At 44.7% G+C, this 19191-nt stretch overlaps 1 protein-coding gene across 2 annotated transcripts in view; it reads left to right on the top strand.

The window, feature by feature from the left end:
- Positions 1 to 4273: 4273 nt before the first annotated feature.
- Positions 4274 to 19191, top strand: part of CACNB4 (calcium voltage-gated channel auxiliary subunit beta 4) — a 139405-nt gene continuing 124487 nt past the window's right edge. For both annotated transcript variants that reach the window (XR_003708502.2, XM_028745895.2), the window contains exons 1-2: positions 4274 to 4470; positions 4728 to 4811. Coding sequence is in view for 1 of the 2 variants with exons in the window: in XM_028745895.2 (XP_028601728.1) it covers positions 4414 to 4470; positions 4728 to 4811 (141 nt within the window). In the remaining variant the exon portion in view is untranslated. The remainder of the gene's footprint in view (positions 4471 to 4727; positions 4812 to 19191) is intronic.

Raw genomic sequence — 19191 nt, 5'->3', positions numbered from 1 at the left:
GGGCGTGCATTAGATTTGATGGCACATTTCCATTCTCCAGCAAATACCTTTTTCGTATAAAGATTTTGAAAATTGAAGTGTGCATTAAAGTTGATGGTACATTGGATTCATCTAAATGAGGTAATGCAACCCTTTGCTTTGCAATTGCTCTTAAGAATTTATGTAAAGCATATAACACAGGTACCGGAAGCTGCGGTCTTCCAGATGTTGCTGGACTTCGATCTCCATCAACCCCAGCCAATATGGCCAATAGTCATGAAAAATGAGAATTGGGAGTCCTAAAAACATCTGGAGGGGCATCGGTTCCCCACCCATAGTGAATATGCCAAGAGGTACAACCACTGTATTACAATGGCAAAATTTGTCTGTCGTCAAAAGGTAATATTTTTATGGGACATTGGAATGCTCAGAGTGCCAAGATACTCCACTCTATCCCCCCTCCCCAAGGCCATCAACATTCTGTGCTCGCTGAGCACCCCTGGTCCGTAAAATTGCGACCCCCCTCTCCACATATCCCTCACCTGCTAAAGATGTGTTTGCACTTTAGCAGATCTTGGTTGACATCTTCCTCTTGTGTGTAAATGGCACCTTTGGGGCTATATCAGGAGCTCCCTGAATGAGTTCACTATTAGTATATATGGTGGCAACTTGAAAAACATACTGATTCAAGGCCACTCCTATTTCCACATCCTGGACTGCAAATAGGGAGACATTCAATGTTTGATTTCTGAGGACAGATTTATATGTGATACTCTTATGTGAAGGATAATAACCATGTAAGTATTCCTACATTAGGAATACTGGCGCTGTGGGTAAAAAAAGCCTCAGTGCCTAGGACTTGCCGATCGAAAGGTCGGCGGTTCGAATCCCCGCAGCGGGGTGCGCTCCTGTTGCTTGGTCCCAGTGCCTGCCAACCTAGCTGTTCGAAAGCACCCCCGGGTGCAAGTAGATAAATAGGGACCGCTTACTGGCGGGAAGGTAAACGGCGTTTCCGTGTGCTGCGCTGGCTCGCCAGTTGCAGCTTTGTCACGCTGGCCACGTGACCCGGAAGTGTCTCCAGACAGCGCTGGTCCCCGGCCTCTTAAGTGAGATGGGCGCACAACCCTAGAGTCGGACACGACTGGCCCGTACGGGCAGGGGTACCTTTACCTTTAAGTATTCCTACACAGTCTATGTTGCATTTAAGAAGTAAGGTGCCTGTGGGCTGGCTCCTATGTTAGAAGAGGGGGAGAATGTTTTTTGACCTGTGTTCATAGTGGCTCCTTGTAGCCCTTTGTGTTCTGCTGTTGCTATGCAACCTGTTACCAGGATAAAAATTCAAGTTGTCCCATTTGTTGTGCATTTTATTCACCAACTGCCCATTTATCATCGGCAACAGCACCGCAAGACGGGTGTGTGCTTATAGGATGCTTTTAAAGCCTCCAAATATTATCAACTGCCACCTAAGCTTGAGCTTATTCATTAGAGGTGCTGGGCATAGAAAGACAAACTAGAATGCTTATCAATCAAAAGGTTTTAATGACCTGGCTTTGTTGTTTTACAACATTTAAGTCATCTGGCCTACATTAATTAGAATCTCAAATCATGTGCTTTTCTGAGAAATGGAAAGGGATCAGGTTTCTAAAAATCTATAAGCTAGCAGGAAAGCCTAGTTTAGGAACACAGAAAATAATGCATATTCCCAAATGTGATTACATAGGCATCTGGTTGGCTACTGTGAGAGCATAGGAAGCAGACTCAGAACATTGGCCCATATAGCACACTACTGTCTACATTTGATGACAGTGGTTCTCCAGGATTTCAAAGAGGGTGATTGCCCATTCCTACCATGAAATGCTTGAGGATTGAACCTGGGACATTCTGCATGCAGGTCAGATGCTAACCCCCCCCCCCCCGAATCACAGCCAAAGTTTCCCTCAAGGTGGACTTAGATGGACCTTTGGAGGCTCATTGCCTTATGCCCTTCTGAGCTGCATGACTTAGAGGAGGTTGCTAGTTTCCTCCATAAAGAAACATGCAGTGTTGGGGAAATAACCCCCCTATTTCTCCCAAAAATCTGACGAGGTTTGAGCTCAAGGATATGAGCTGAAGGAGAAACCACTGCTAAGCGATCTCAAGTAAGACCCACGGTTCCAAAGTGCTGTGGGCGCATTTTCACGAGCACAACTTTCGTGTCAGCCTGATGAAACCAGACACATCCCCAAAAGCCCCCTCCCCCGGGGCACTTGAAAGGCTGACGGTGGAGGGAAACAAAAAATTAAATCCTTCCAGTAGAGACCAACTAAGTTAGTTATTGGTATGAGCTTTCGTGTGCATGCATACTTCTTCAGGTACACTGAAACAGAAGTCACCAGACCCTTATACAGTGGTACCTCGGGTTAAGTACTTAATCGTTCTGGAGGTCCGTTCTTAACCTGAAACTGTTCTTAATCTGAAGCACCACTTTAGCTAATGGGGCCTCCTGCTGCCGCCGTGCCGCCGGAGCACGATTTCTGTTCTCATCCTGAAGCAAAGTTCTTAACCCGAGGTACTATTTCTGGGTTAGCGGAATCTGTAACCTGAAGCGTCTGTAACCTGAAGCGTATGTAACCCAAGGTACCACTGTATAGTGAGAGGGTGGGGCGGGTTATTACTCAGAAGGATGGTGGGAATGGGTGATTGGCTGATAGGTCTGGTAAACCTGTTAACGACTGCAATTGGTCTTACAGGAAAAAGCAAGGGGTGAGATGGCTAAAAATCATGTATAATGAGATAAGAAACCAATGTTCAGACCAGGTCTCTCCATGGTTTTAAATTTGGTAATAAGTGGGGGGAAAGTGTTGATGGGAAAGAAAGTGTGTGGTGTTACAGTAAGGTTTTTCAATGAGTCCGGGGATACTTTTCAACTTCAATGGATTTTGTATGGGGTAAATCTGGGGACTGTCCCTGGGAAATGGGAACGACTGGTAACCTTATGTTACAGGACCTAATACAATGGTACCTTGGTTCTAAAACACCTTGGTACTCAAACGCCTTGGTTCCCAAACACTGAAAACCTGGAAGTGTTCTGGTTTTTGAATGTTTTTTGGAAGCTGGACATCCGATGCGGCTGTTGACTATTGTTTCCAGGGCACCTGCACCAATCAGAAGCTGCGCCTTGGTTTTCAAACATTTCAGAAGTCAAACGGACTTCCGGAACACATTAAATTTGGTGCTTTTTATTTGCTATTTATTTTGTGTTTTTGTTTTTGAGGCTTTTTCAGTTAATTTGTTTTTGTGACTGTGTGGAAGCCAGTTCAGCTACTGATCGATTGATTGTGTGATTGAGGAAATGAATAAAAGCCCCCCATCTAAACAATGACTGTAAGTAAAAAACAATAATTTTAATTTTTATCATCTATAATACTGTCTTATTTTATAGTACAGTACAATGATTACGCGGGTGGCGCTGTGGGTAAAACCTCAGCGCCTAGGACTTGCCGATTGCATGGTTGGCGGTTCGAATCCCCGCGGCGGGGTGCGCTCCCGTCGTTCGGTCCCAGCACCTGCCAACCTAGCAGTTCGAAAGTACCCCCGGGTGCAAGTAGATAAATAGGGACTGCTTACTGGCGGGAAGGTAAACGGTGTTTCGTGTGCTGCGCTGGCTCGCCAGATGCAGCTTGTCACGCCGGCCACGTGACCCGGAAGTGTCTCCGGACAGCGCTGGCTCCCGGCCTATAGAGTGAGATGAGCGCACAACCCTAGAGTCTGTCAAGACTGGCCCGTACGGGCAGGGGTACCTTTACCTTTACCTTTACCATGATTACTGCTTTCATTTTATGGATCAATTGCCTTGTTAGATAGTAAAATTTATGTTAAATTGCCGTTTTAGGGGTCGTTTTTAAAAGCCTGGAATGGATTAATCCATTTTGCGTGACTTTCTATGGGAAAGCATGCCTTGGTTTTGGAACGCTTTGGTTTCGGAACGGACGTCTGGACCGGATTAAGTTTGGGAACCAAGGAACCACTGTATATTTAAAATAATGTGTGTGCCTGAGGAGCGACGTTCTAGTCGGGGGTGGGGGAAAGATCCAGGGAGACCCGAATTTGGTGGTGGGTGGGCAGGTGGGTGCAGGGGCGCTGGGAGATTTCCCAACCCGTCTCTGCCTTTCGCGCTGCTCTGCTTGTGCGCTTTGCAAACTGAGAGAGCGGCTGCGGGAGGGTGGGGGGAGCGGAGTGCAAAAGCGGCGCGGTCTCTTTAAGGATCCTGCCGCTCCGCCGAGCAGCGCCCCGCGCCGCCGCCGCCTCCTCCTCCTGCATCCCCACGCGCACGCAGCTGCCAGGCGCAGGCAGAGCGGCAGCCGGAGCCATCCGGGGCGGCGTGTCTTGCAAGGCGCCTGGCGAGAGCCCCCTCCGCCGCCGCCGCCGCCGCCGCCGCGCCCTCAGGCTCGCAGCATGTCCAAGCACCCATCGTCGTACGGCAAGAACGGGCTGGCGGACCCCATCTTCCAGGTGCGGCCGGCGGCGCGCTCTCCCTCCGCTTCTCCCGTGGCCTCGGGGGGTGGGGTGGGGATGGGGCTCGGTCGAGTCCTCGGTGCTCCTGGCGGCGTCGAGGGGGGCGGCGTCGGAAGAGACGCCTGTCGGGGATGAGAAGGAGGGGGGGGGCGGGGGAGAGCGAGCAGGGAGGCTGAGGCGCGCCAGGAGCCGGGGGTCGTGTGAATGTGGCGCGTGTCTCCTAAAAGGCTCTTCCCCTCCGCTCCGTTTCCCAGGGGAGCAGAGGCACGGCGACCCGCAGGAGCCGCTTGAAACGGTCCGACGGGAGCACAACTTCCACCAGCTTCATCCTCCGGCAGGTAAGGCGGGAAAGGAGGCGCTGCCTGCCTCGCCCGACGGTGCCAGCCCTTTGGGGAGAGCCGAGGGCGCCCAGCCCGCTGCTCTTTCAAATGCCGTCTCTTTATTCCTGTTCCTTTTGAGGCCACCCTAGCGCCCCTCTTCTCAAAGGGGCCAGTGAGGGCCCGGGCTTGCTTCTTTTCTCGTGCTGCAACGTTACTTTGAGGGAAAACAACCACCCAAGCAGTTGTTTAATTTTCTTTTTTTCCTAAAGTGCACAGCGAAGAGAGTTTATTCAGCGAGAGGGAGGCACTCACGCACATGCGCGTGGGTGAGGTACCATTGTGTTTCTTGGGCACAGGCTGCCTTTATCCCCCAGGTTCTTGAAAAGCCGTTTCTTAGGCACAAGTCAGTTTTGGTTGGAGTGGCGTTTTTAATGGGTGTTCTGAAAAGAACCAGGAGCCTTTCTTTTTTGTTTAAAGTACAGTGGTATTGAGCTGTGGCAACCACATAAAAACCTGAATGCAAGGAATTGCAACCAGGCGGCTCGTTTTATTGATTGTATTTATTTATTCCTGCACTTACATCCCACTTTTTCCTCCAAGGAGTTCTTCCCACTCTCCATTTTCTCCTCACAACAATCCTGTGAGGTAGGTTAGGCCGAGAGAGACAGTGACAGGCCCAAGGTCACCTAGCTGAGCTTCATAACAGTGGGGATTCGGACCCCTGGATTCACCACAGTAGGATTATAGTTTTGGGCCAAGTCAGTGGGACGAACAACTGATACGAATTGTAACTTGGGGGGTTCAGTGGCAGTTCATGTGGCTGCATCCCACTCTTCTGCTTTTCCACCTTATACAGATGGAATGTATTCATAGCAGACAATTTACATGTGAAGGGGTTTGCTAGGAGCATAAATGACCAGATTGCATTCTGTGAGCTATGTAAGAAAATACTTCTTTTTGTTCTTTGCACATGGGCCAGTTGGTTGTTTGGGCAAGTGAAGTTCCCCAGCCTGAGCCTTCTTCCTGTTTGGGTGTTGTGTTAGGCCTGTTCAGCAAAAAATCTGCATGGATTGCAGAAGAATGCTGGAAACTGAGAAGGTTTCAGCCCTTGGTATTGGGGATTCTGTGCCTCTTGCAACCTGTGCTGTGCTAAGAGGAAAGAGTGAATGTCCCCAAGTGCAGCTGGCCTTTGCCTGGTCACTGAGGAGCTCCAGTCAGTTCACATGCATCTGGAATTAATAGGCAATGCAAAGCACAGGTTGTGGTGTCCTAGAAGCTGATGTGCTGGGGGGCATATTTTTTCTTTATGAAATGGTGCTGCCTATTACTGGCTTAAATTTTGTGGTGGGGGGATGTCACTCTTGAGTGGATTTATGCACAGGGCTATATATCCACAAGATCAAAACGCTGTTCTGGTTTGGCTGATGGAGTTTAACCTGTTCCTGGTGGGGAGGAGAGCAAGGAAGGAAGAGTTTTTCTTCCTTGGACATATATTTTCTCAACTATTCAATAAATCTCCATTTGACCTCACCTTGACCTTTAATATTTCGGACTGGACACACCTGGATTCAAATGCAAGTTTGCCCACGCTTCGAGAAACAAAGGAAGCTAGATATTTGACCCTAAGGGCAGAAGACAGCTATCTGTAGGCGGGTTAGACAAAAGGAATCCACTTTTATGTGCTTTACAGACAGAAATAAGACACATGACCCAGGGGAGGTGAATTGGAAATGGGTCTGGGACCTTATATAGGAAAGTTGCACTATCCTTTCCCGTAAACTGGAAGCGGTGTGGGATTTAATCTCTTAAATCTTTCCAGTGTGTAGCATATTTCTTCTATGCTGCTAGACAGCAGTTTTCAGTTAATTCTAGTGGCTGTCTTGTTAGATTCTTCTCTTCCTTAGAGAGAGAGAATGGGTGAGCTGTCCTGAGCTGAACTAGGTCGTATCCCATCGGCTTGACTCCGTGATGTACTGATCATTAAATTTAGACTCAAATGCAGGAAATTTCTCTTTTACTGTCTTGCGTGCTGTGAATGTCTCAGAGCACCTTTGTGTGTAGGCAAAATTAGTTGTTATGTGCTTATATGCTATGCATGGATCAAAAGGACTGTGATTCATTCAGCATGCCATAGGGAGTTTTGCATCTCTTTCTCACGTGGCAGTTTCCCAATCTTAACCCTGACAAACCTCATTTGAAAGTGAGGGGTGTTTCAAGATAGGTTCGTGATCTATGATTGCAGGTTGGAAAGAAAAGTCAATATTCCACTGGCTGTGCCTTGAGTGTACCTAAAGTAGCCGCTCTTTGGATCCTAGCCACTGTCAAAAAGATGGTATTGGCTTTCCCAAATAGTGGAACATCTGTTATACCCACTTCTGCCAAGTGTTCGGCCTAAAGAAGGAACTTTAGGGCTTTACATGGTGTTTTATGTATATCGTGGAGGGATGTGTTATTTGGAGATCTTTTCACAGGTGTAACATGCATACTCTTATATGTTTGCAATTATATGCTGGGCATGATCCAGCCAGTTAAGCACTTTTTAATTTCACTTAATTCATTCCCAGCTATCTGTGCATAGGTCTGCACCCTAAATCCTATTGCTTTCATTTCCATTGCTTAAGTTTATCCTTAGAAAAATGCTCAATTTTGATTATATTATGGCTGTTGTTGTTGTTATTATTATTATTATTATTACAGGTATGTTCTTCACATTTGTTTTTGATATCACTATCTTAGTAATTATTTCTATATCTTCTTAAAAGAGCTGGGCTGTGTTCATGTTAGAAATCTTCTGTGAGCGTTTTTTGTTGAAGCAGAACATGATGGTAGTAAGAACTTGAAATCAGCACAGCATTCTTTGGGGTGGTTGTTTCCCCCATAAGAAACAGACTTAGGACAGGGATAGTACAGGTGAGAAGCACATTTTAGCCATATGCTCCTCCACCAGACTATGGCCATGCCACTTGCAATGGCAGAACGTTACACCAGCCCTGGATCTGGCACAAGGAATTTCAGTGAGAAGGGGATTTCAAAAACAACAGTCAACATTGCATCCAGGACTACCTTGACTTTATCGCCGTAACAGAACGTGGCGAAACTCGGCACCAAGTCACAGCACACCACCAGCGATCTGATCACCCTCCTTGCGTGTCCTTGCCCCCCCCCCCCCCCGGTTGCTTGGCAAAAGAGCCTTTTCCTCCTTGTGTGGTTCTTAAACCCTTGTCCCATGGAGGGGCTGTGGATGAGTTTTTTCAGGCCCCTGATCACGCACCACTGGGGGTTGATGGATGAATGGCACTGTGTGTGATGATGCAGGGGTGTGTTCTGAGAGCGTGTCCCAGTTGTGTGTGCAGCATCAGTGGCATAGTTTCTGAACAATGAGGAGTGCATTCCTCAAGCTCCCTTCCTTTGAAAGTTACTTCAGGCACAGGGATCTGCCTTATATCTTCTGCTGTGAAGAATCCTTCAGGTTCTCTTTACTCTTTTCCGTCCTTCAGCGCACAGTTGACTTGTTTGTCATCCAAAGGTCCAACAGCCTCCCTAGCTAGTTTCCTGCTACTAACGCCTTTAAATAGTGTTGTTGTTGGTCTTTTACATTTTTTGCAAAAATTATTTTTGAGCATCCCGTATCGTCTGCTTGTATTTATTTTGTTGAAGTTTGTGTTCCTTTTTGTTCTCCTCCTTTGTTCAAAGTCTTCCATTTTCTAAAGGAAATCTTCCCTCTGATAGTTTATTTGACTCTGCTGGCTAACTGTGCAGGCATCCCCCTGGCCCTTGTGGTACCTTTCTTAATTTGTTGTATGCATTTTAACTGAGCTTCTAATATTGTGGTTTTAAACACCTCCCAAACATTTTGGAGAGGTCTGACCTTCTTGAGTTGGCCTTTTTAGCAGTCCCCTCATTTTTTTTGAAGTTTTCTCTTTTGAAGTCAAATGTGATTGTATTGGATTTTCTTGGCAATTGCCCACTTACATACATATTGAAGCTGATAGTACAGTATCAACTCTTGTGTTTTAGCCTATAGTGCTTTGGTCTTTCTGAATAGTTGTCATGTATCCCTTCACTCTCGATGCCTTATTCTAGTCCTCCCTTACCTGAACACTCATAATAATAATCCTTTTCCACTTTACCCCAGAGGGGTGATTTGTTCTGAAGCGGACGCTGGTGCCAGTCCCCTACTGCCACCAGTTTAAAACCTCATTTAAATAAAAAAGATGATGATGTGCCAGCAGTCTGATTACATTCTGCTTTGTACAGGCCTGGTTTATCCCAAAGCACGTCTAGCAAATGAGTTGTTTAATTTCTCTTGTGTTACCTTAAATTTATACCTGTTTCAGTGCCCCCCCTTTATTGCATGTTAGAATCCATGCTCTTTATTTGATGCCTATTTTAGGGATCTGATCTTTGAACAGTATTTTGGAACAAAATCCTAGGAACATGTCTCATTAAACTCATTAGGCCTTACATCTGAGTAGGCATGCATGGGCTTCTGCTTTTAGGCAGTGTTTGAAACAGAGATATGAAAGCTAGGAGCTAGGTTATGGGTCCAACGACAAAATGTCTAGGGAAACTTTTTTATTACAAGAATACAAAGCGGAATATGAATGAACTGCAGCTAAAACATTATGTTCATTTTTCACATTATTATTATTATTATGGAATAGGACATCCCTATTTTCATCAGAGAAATGTTGGAGGGTACGCAAATGTAGGAATGGACTTATATGCCTTTCATGAATCTTGAAACCCTTGCTCGCTGAGATGCAGACACAAATGGCACACCAAGTACCATTGAGGTGCTCTTGCCATTTTGGGGATACAGGAGTATGTAAATCGGTTTGCAGTCCAGGCAGTGCAAAGGTTTAGCATCCCCTGGCAGTGTACATTGACTTAAGTGTTATGCCAGATGTGAGCTAGGAGGCATGACTTTGAACAGTGTTAGAAACTGATATAAGAAAGCTAGGAGCTAAATGGCACCTTCAAACCAGGTTATGGGCACAGCAACGGAATGTCTAGGCACACTTTTTTATAACAAGAATACAAAGCTGAAAATGAATGAACTGCAGCTAAAATATTATGTTCATTTTCACATGGTCTAGTCCTTCCCCTGCCCACCCCGCTAATATTCTTAAGAGTGTCTCTTTTCTAGTCTTCAGAGAGTAGCTAGAAGTGGGGGGGGGGGGCAGTGAATGATTTCCTGGAAATGCATTTTGTTTGGATAGCAGGACCTGCGTGTCCTGAGTTCAGAATGTTAGTTGCATGGGTGAATCTTGAGAGTAGGCTGCAAGAGACACACATACAGTTCTACTTAGCCTTTGCGATAGGCATTCCATTGCTTTATAGCTACTGTCATTCCACAAAACAGAATGACAGCGATGCCAAGCTGAACAATTCTCAGTTTTTATTGGTGGTTTGTGTGAGGGAGAGGAAGAGAGGGAGAGATGGACATCATTGTCAGATGAATTAAAGAGAAAGGAAGAAAGAAGAACTGGCAACTTAATATAACCTTCTGTCAAAAGCACTGGGATGGCTGCATCAAAAATTAATAAAATGAATTTCATTTCAGCCCATAATAAGGGGAATGATGTGCCAGTCTGGCAGAAAGGCTCTTGGGCTCTTTGTGCATCAGTCAGAAGGATGTGCTCAGACAAAATGCATGCTCTTTTCAGGTAGTAATGTGCAATTTCCTCGCCCCCCCCCCAGAGCTGTTTAACTACAGCTTGTATTAAATGCTCTCCTGTGTAAGCAGAGAGCAGTCATGTTGCATTTCAAAGATTCACTATAGAACTAATAACATGTATTGTTTTCATGAGTGTACTCTTAGAGTGGCTTTCCTCAACCTGGTGCCCCCCAAGTGCTTTTGACTACAGCTCCCATCATCATGTGCTGGCTGGGGCTGATGGGAGCTCTCCAAAACACCTGGAGGGCACCAGGTTGGGGAAGGCGGTTCTGAGCCAGTCACCAACACTCTTGAATCGGAAGATCCTTTTCAGGAGCTTGGCTGTTTGATAAAAACTGCTATCTAATTTGCTCACAGTATTGAGAGAGTGTTTGGAGGCCCAAATAAACTGAGTTGAGCAAGACTGTTTAGTTCGCATGTAGCAGTTTGTTCCCTGTTTTATTTTATTTTTTCCGGAAATTGCATACAAATAGCCATTATCTTGGGCTTGTGTAGAACTCAGTAAGAGTTCAAAATTCAATTGAAGTATTCAGTTTTGTACCTGGAAGGAATGATATCATTACCCACATAAACGAAATTCATCTAAATCCCTCAAATCTCCAGCCTCTGAAAATTGCTAGGATGGATACGTGAGCTTGGGCCCCTAAGTCCTTGCTGGATCAGGCTGCAAATGTACTGTCTAAAAAAATTATTATGTGCATACCAGAGTTAGAAAGACGGGAAGACTTAAAGGAGACATGTTGGTTTTCAAGCACTTGGAAATATCCTTGTCTGTTGAAGGAGCATTAGAGACCTGAGTTGATGCCTCAAAGAATTGTGGGAGCTGCAGTCTGTTAAGTATGCTGAGAGTTGTTGGGAGACTCCTATTCCCTGTCCAGAGCTATAATTTGCAGAGTAGTTTTTCAGCCAATCCTTCTTCACAGGGAACTCTGTCAGGGGAAGAGAAGTGGGGAACCACTATTGGGAAAGCCATGTTGCTGAAGAAGACGACCTTGTTCAGGGGTTCTGGTAATGGGACTCTGTTGAATTGTATTTGCCTGGGCATGGGCGTATCTATCAATTTTGAGTTTTCTGTTGGTCATTTCCCCAGTCCTTTTAGCTCCCTGTATTCCCACATCTGTTAGTGATAAATATTTTTTTAAAGTCCTCGTGAAAATTCACCAGCATTTTCGTGTGAGTTTCTCCTGAGATACACATGTTTCTGTGCAATATTGCCTCATGTACATGTTCTTACAAAGCAGTTTCCCCTAATACAATAAATTTTGGTGTGTTACTTTCCACTAATACACACATTTCTTCGCACCCCTGTTTTTTGTACACTGCACTCAGCTGCAGAACTGCGTAGCAAAATCCAAGGATGTGCCAGTTTTGAAGGAGGGCTGTGCTTCACTTCACATATTGTTTCAGAAAACTGTGAATTAAATAAGCTGGGCTTTAAACGATAACCGAATCAGATTTCTCCCTCTGTGTAGCCCGATGGTCAGGGATGATGGGAGTTGTAGTCACATAACATCTGAAGGGCCCCATGTTAGCTCACCCCTAAGATAACTTTGACCGCAGTTGCCTAGATCTGATGATGCTGTTGGGAAGGAAGGAGAAGAGAGCATCTTGCAACTCCAGACTTCTGTGATTCAGTGTTTGTTTGCTTGGCTAGGCCTCAACTGCCTGTCCCTGCCACATCTGAATTCTATTCCCTCTGACAAGATATGTGTCTCAAACGTTCTCTCTCTGCGTTTCACAGTTTGTTCAGCATCTCATGTTTTTGAATCCCTGGTGAGCTGCTTTTCCCTCTGAATTGCTGCAAACCTGATAATGCACGAGCGGCCCGGTGAGAGATACTGGCGAAGCCACGTAGACATCTGTTGTGAAGGGAGCACAGATAAACACTCATAAATTTATCATCTTCATCTCGCTAGCCCAGGGGCTTGTAGCTCTGCTTCTAGTTTAAAATAATCTGTCTCTTTGTATATGTGTACATAATGTGCTGTAATGTGTTGCGGCTTTCTTTTTTTAGAGAATACTTCCTCTGCTTCCCGTTTATTTACTAAAAAAAACCTGCTGCTTTGGTTAAAGTGGTCTCTTGTAGCATATGTGCTGGGAATTTTTTGCTTTTATTTTTCTAAAAAATAGCGTTAACTGCTGTTCTACTTGAAGTAAAATTTAAGAGGGAAACGCTATTGACCATTTCCATTTTTAAAAACAACAACAACACAGTAACCACCACCCACTCCAGCACACAATCTAGTAATAATCTCCGTATTGTAGAAAGGCATTTCTGTACTTCTAAAAAAAATTTAAAAAATTGAAATTTGTTCCCCATTCTTCAGCAATTTCTGCTCAAGGCTGCTAGTGAGTAGTCCATTAGAAGAATAAAGCAACATAAGACAACAGCAGGAAGACAATTATAATAGCATAGGTTAAAAACTCCTGAGAATGGCAAAAGTGTAGTAAATCAACCGTTTAAACAGTCTGGGAAAATTAAAAGATATTTTGCTCAGTGCTAAAAGGATCAAAGAGTAGGTGGCAGGTGATCCTTCCTGGGGAGAGTGTTTGAAAAGCACAGCACCCCAGCCAAAAAACCAAGTTGTCAGAAGCCACATCTTCAGAGTAGACTCCTGCAGCACGCAGTGTGTAGTGCTGCTTTTAAAGACCAGAAGCATCAGATGGTGCAGAAGGCAACCTCCCAGTTGCTTGTTGGGGGCCAAGTGGCTGGAGCATTTAACACCTCTTCTGCACCAGCTACACTGATTGCCAGGACATTTTCAGGCTGAATTCAACATGCTGGTGATGACATTTGAAGCCCCCTAACTGCTTTGAACCAGGCTATTTGAAGCATCGCCTTCATCTGTATAAACCTGACCAAACCCTAAGATCAGACACAGAGGGTGATGCGTGCAGGAGACAGGGCCTTTTCTGTGTGGGCCCCAACCATATGTTAAGCCCTTCCACCGGACGTTTGTCTGGTTCCCTTTCCAGCTAGTTTTTAAATAGGCCTTTGAAAACCTTGATGGTTTCAGCCTGGTTTTAAACTGATGCTGGTTTTATCCTTTATAGTTATGATTTCAAATGGTTTATGTTCTTTTGATTTGGAATATTCTATTAATGATGCTGCTTTAGCCAATCAAAAAGTATTATTATTACTATTACTATTTATTAAATTTGTATACTGCCCTTCATACAAAGATCACAGGGCGATTCACAACATAAAAATATGATATGAGAACATATATATTATTACTTTATTTATTTATTATGTTGACAACTGCCTTAGGAAGGTTTTTATCTATCTATCTGTCAATCAATCAATGAATGTGTAAGACAAGGCAGCTTTGTTTCCTGAGAAGGCCCCAGAATTTGCATCTTCCATCCCTACTGTTAAGTTGTGGGTGAAGATATCAGACGACACAGCGATTCTTCAAACCACTCTTGTTTATTCACAGGCCAGAACAGAACAGAACAGAACTGAACTGAACTGAAGGGTTCAGCCAGCCTGCTTATATAGATCTCCACTACACCGCAACAGTAACCACTTTCTGTAACTATCCAATCACTGAACGTCACTTTCAATCCCTTATTTGCATATGTGGACCTGAGTGAAAACTATCTACAGTATCCCCCTGCTGGCCCAAGGTGAGAACTTCAGTACATAACACCTACCAGCCTGGAGATGTCAGTTGCCAACCTGGCGCCCAGAAATCTCCAAGTAGTCGCAACTGGACCCGCAATAGTAGCAAAATGTGTCTGGTGCCTGGGGAATTTCAAACACTGAACTCCACACATTACAACAAGGCTCCAGGGTCAACAGAATCCCAGCTTTGGGGCAAATGTCAGAGTGGTGGGAAGATGCCATTGATGGGTAAGACCCTGCAGGTGCTTGGTGGATTTAAGTACCCCTATTTCAACACAAATGCTGCCCCTTAATTTGCTGCCATGCACATTTAGGGAACAGATGTTTGCTGATGTAACAACAGTTTCTTCCCGAGGGAAGCAGACAGAAGGCTGTTTCGCTTCCTTCAAATGTTAAGGCTTGGCTACAAACCTCTTTTTCATATATAAATAGCAAATTGATCAGGTACGTAAGAAGCCATGTGTAAGAGGCAGTTTTAGTATGCCCATTATATGTTTGGCATCTTTGCACTTCCTGTAGCAGCATAGCTGTAGTCTGGATGCAACTTTGTGTGCTTCTAGATGAGTGTTTATTGTGGGATTGATGCTTTGCATCCATGCAACTTCTTTGCGGAATACACAAAGAATCAAAGCATCATAGAATTGTAGAGTTGGAAGGGACTATGAGGGCTATCTAGCCCAACCTCCTGCAATGCAAGAATAATTCGTCCAACGTGATGCTCGGACCTGTGACTCTGAGATTAAGTGTCTCATGCTGTCCCAGCTGAGCTATTGTTGGCTTCAAACGTACCAGCCATGCTCCCCAAATTATATTTGGACTTTCCCTTCCCTGGGGGAAATATTGCAAGTTTTTTATTTATTTTTTAAAAAAAACCACCTTGTTGACTGTGATACATTTGCAATATCTTAATCAATTTGCAAATTAAGCCCCCTGGTCTAGAAACACCCTTGCGTGTCTTACGTGGCGGACAGCAATTGCTGCATTTCTGTGCATACAGCTTTAACCTCTGCTCAGCCTGCCAGCACTTACAGTTCCTCTTAAGCTAATGCTATTTTTGTGGCTCAAGACAATGGTTTGTACTTTGCCAGCAGCAGAGGCAAGCAGATTCAGCCACCAAAGCTAATCCCAGAACTGCGCTGACACAGTTGATGCTCCTGCACCAGTATCAGATTTGGCGCGATGGCTGTTCTGTGTTTTTGAAGTTTCCATTTCAGGGCTGCACAAATGCCTGCCAGAAGAGGCAAGGGAAACAAATCCGCATTTTCAGCTTTCTAGTAGAAGTTAGCGTTCTAAAATATATACAACACAATGCATTTTTGAAATGGGAGGGGCAAGTCCAGTAATGTAGGCACAGACAAAACAGCTACAGTAAAAATAATAATTGCACTTTAGCAAAGGAACTAACTTTTTTAGACTGACATGCTTTCTCATATTTTTGACATGAGTAAGTTTATTCTTAGGAGATGTTGAGAAAGCAACTTTCCAAGACTTTAGTCCAGGGCTCAGCAAACTTTTTCAGCAGCTGGCCGGTCCCTCAGACCTTGTGGGGGGGCTGGACTATATTTTTTTGGGGGGGGGGGGAATGGACAAATTCCTATGCCCCACAAATAACCCGGAGATGCATTTTAAATAAAAGGAAACATTCTACTCATGTAAAAACACGCTGATTCCTGAACAATCTGCGGGCTGGATTGAGAAGGCGATTGGGCTGCATCCGGCCCACGGGCCTTAGGTTGCCTACCCCTGCTTTAGTTCAGTCTTTTTGGGCACTGTGCTAAGGGAACAAAGAAGGTACTTGAGGTGGTGAGGAAATATACTTTTCTATGGATTAGTGGCACAGCTCCTGCTTCAGCCCACAGCATTCTTAAAAATCACTGCTGGTTGATTCTTATTTTTGTTTTTTTGGTGATTCGGGACCTGAATGCATTACAGAAGTTGCGTAGTTAAGAGGGGATAAGTCTGATGAAATTCGTGATGGTGTTTTCTCGATCTTAGTGCCTGTGATGATTTGCCAGTCCCTGGGTTGAGTGGGATGCTCACAGTCATAAATGTAATAGAATGACTCATTGCCCAGTGAGGACATAACATTTCTGGCTTGCTCAACTGCTGCAAGCCAGGAACAAGTGCCTGGAACTTGTACTTCCCCTTCCTCTTCCACAGATGCAGATCCTTCTTAGTTTAAACAGCTGTTCCTACTTGCCTAATGGAACAACCTCCCCTCTCCCTTACTCCTTACACTGGGAAGAAGCAAACCACGATTCCCTGTCTTAGTGTTACATCCAAACTAGGGGTCATTGCTTGTTTCACTCTAAGAACAAACAAAACCATATGAGACAAAAAACAACAAAGCCCTGAGACCTCCGGGTATAGGGCAGTATATAAATTCAATAAATAATAAAATAAAATATCCCTGGTTTGGATGTAACACTAAGCCAGGGATCATGGTTTGTTTCCCCAGTGGTAAGGAGAGAAATAGCCTAGAAAGGAGCATTCACAACAAGCCATTAACTATTGCTTATTGTGGTGTGTGAACTGGGTCAATACATATGTGGTGGATTTAACAGGCGACTGTAGGTTTTAACATCTTTTAAATAAAGATGTTTAAAAATCCAATTTTTATTTCATGATTGATTTTTAAAAAAAACCCACCTTCTCCTACCAAGATGAGCACTTAAAGCTCTAATATAGGCTACCCATAAGTATCTGAAGTGGATTCTCAGCTTAGTGCTTGTTATAGCGTATGGCTTACATGTACAGGGTCCCAGATCTAATTCATGGAATTTCTTTCTTTCTTTCTTTTTTAAACACAGTCTGGAGGATTTGTGTGGGCAGGCAGTTTTCTCTGACAGGTGATGCTCAATTAGTGTGTTAAAAGAGGGGGAGGGGGGAGCCCACAAGGGACAAAAGTCAATTATGAACATTCTAGCACAGAAGGGGTATGTAGGTCATCTGAATGCATCCATATAACTTTGCAGATTCTGTACTCATATCTTACAAACTGACATCAGGTGCAACCATGATGTATTAGTGGAATATCTGTGCCCTAAAAATACAGTTTATCACCAAAACAAATGGATTCTGTAAAATGATTGTTGTGGAACCGTTGTTTAATAAACACGAGACACCCAGCGTCTGCTTTATTGCTAGAGCTGCCGATTAACTAGTGAGATGTTCAGCAAACTAAGGAGCAATTTCTTCATAGGTTATATTGCTATACCAGAGTCAAGGCCATTAAACCTTTGCTCTCATGTGCACACTGTTGCATAATTTAAGGAAAAGAAAGAACGAGGAGACTGGAATTAATAGCTTTTTTATGAAAGTGTCGAAAGAACAACTCTACCAGTTGAAACCAGTAAAAGAAACTGTAGGCACAGTTGATCGTGATGTTAGACATTCCTCTTCTCATGTGGTGGAAAGCAGGAAGGATGGAGGGAACGTGCAGCTGATAAAATCCTAAAACTTTTTGGGGATTAAATAGAGCTAGTGAGCCAACCGGGCACCAACTAGAGCTATTGGGCCTAGTTCAAATTGAGATTGTATCCAAGGTTGTGTCGAACATATGTTCCAGGGAGAGATTGGCAATGGTAGGCAAGTTTGTCTTTTGAAAGCTCCTTTGCCACTTCTAATCTTCTCATATTGCAGAGCCCCTATGTTAATGTCCATGTAGTTAATAAAATTTGAAAGCCATGCTAGTCCCCCTACCCTGAAGCAATATATCCTGCTTCTAAAGCATCTCTATTGGATATCTATTCTCAGGGCTGGCTCCGTTGCTTGGCTGCCCTTCCTAAGGTTTCTCCGTTCTCATTTTTAGCCATGGGCATGTTTAGAATTGAGCATAGTTTGGCAGGTCAGCAGTACTGGCTCACGAACTGGCTTTACTCCCGCTCCAACAGAGGCATGGCTAAAGTATTCTTTAACAGCTCCTTAACTTCCTGTGCACCCAGCATGTATGATTGACAACCAACATTTCAGCAGAGCTCTCCCCTTAGGTTGCACATCTTCATTTAGATTTAATGGCCGGCCCCAGAGACATAGATGTGTATTTTCCTACTCTATTATCTGGGCAGGATGCATAGCTTAGGATCCAAAGGTGATGAGCTGGCACAAGGGAACTTGCTGCACCCTGGGGATGGAGTGGGCTAAGGTGGCAGCAGACCACAAGACAGTGCCCCTGCAGGAGCCACACCGCCTCCACTGCTGGTGGAGGAGTTGCTCTGGTTTCCAGTAAGATCTTGCAAGATCTAATGCACTCTGAGATCTCATGAGATCTTGCTGGAACCCAGGTAAAGGAGGCTTCAGCAGGTGACGCAGGGCGGGATGACACTTTCCCATTTTGCCTCAGGCAGTGAAATGGGATGTGCCACCCCTGGGATAGGGATTTCTTGATTTTTGGCCACTCCTGCTGCAGCCTCCTGTTCCTTGCTGGTCTAGAGTTTTCCATCTCACAACAATGCATTTTTTTGGGTGTACCTGTGGTGATGGTGGTGAGCATTCATTGAATTCTATTCAAGGAACACAAAGTTCAATTCCCTGAACTTTGTTCTGTTCACAGAATGGAAGTTAGGATCCAAGCCATGGACTTCAGGAGGCAAATCAAACTCAGTGACCTTCGTAAGGTGCTTAGTCTTTCAGTGAAAAGTATTTTTTCGTAAATTTATTGTGTGTAGGTGTTCCACAGGTACCATGAGGTGAAACCTGTGCAGATAGACCTGTACATAAACTGGAATGCGGATTGTACATGGAATGCTCCATGCGTATGAGTCTAGGTGTGTAGGCTTCACATCTGTAGACATACCCTCAACACATGCCCATCAGGGGTAGGGCCAAGGAGTCATGTGAACTTGCGGAGGTGGGGATAAGCAGCACATTCCTTCAGACCCTTTGTGCATGTGGAGTTTCCCCACACAATTAACGCATGAAGGGAGCTTTGGTGAATATGGAATTTGGGATGAATTAAGTCAGAATCAGCCCTGAGTGCTCACTGGAAGGACAGATCCTGAAGCTGAGGCTCCAATACTGAGGCCACCTCATGAGAAGAGGAGACTCCCTGGAAAAGACCCTGATGTTGGGAAAGATGGAGGGCACAAGGA

Source organism: Podarcis muralis, chromosome 1, assembly GCF_964188315.1.
Source record: "Podarcis muralis chromosome 1, rPodMur119.hap1.1, whole genome shotgun sequence".
Taxonomy (NCBI): Eukaryota; Metazoa; Chordata; class Lepidosauria; order Squamata; family Lacertidae; genus Podarcis; species Podarcis muralis.
The sequence above is the reverse complement of the archived record's forward strand: the minus strand, read 5'-3'. Positions and strand labels throughout refer to the sequence as shown.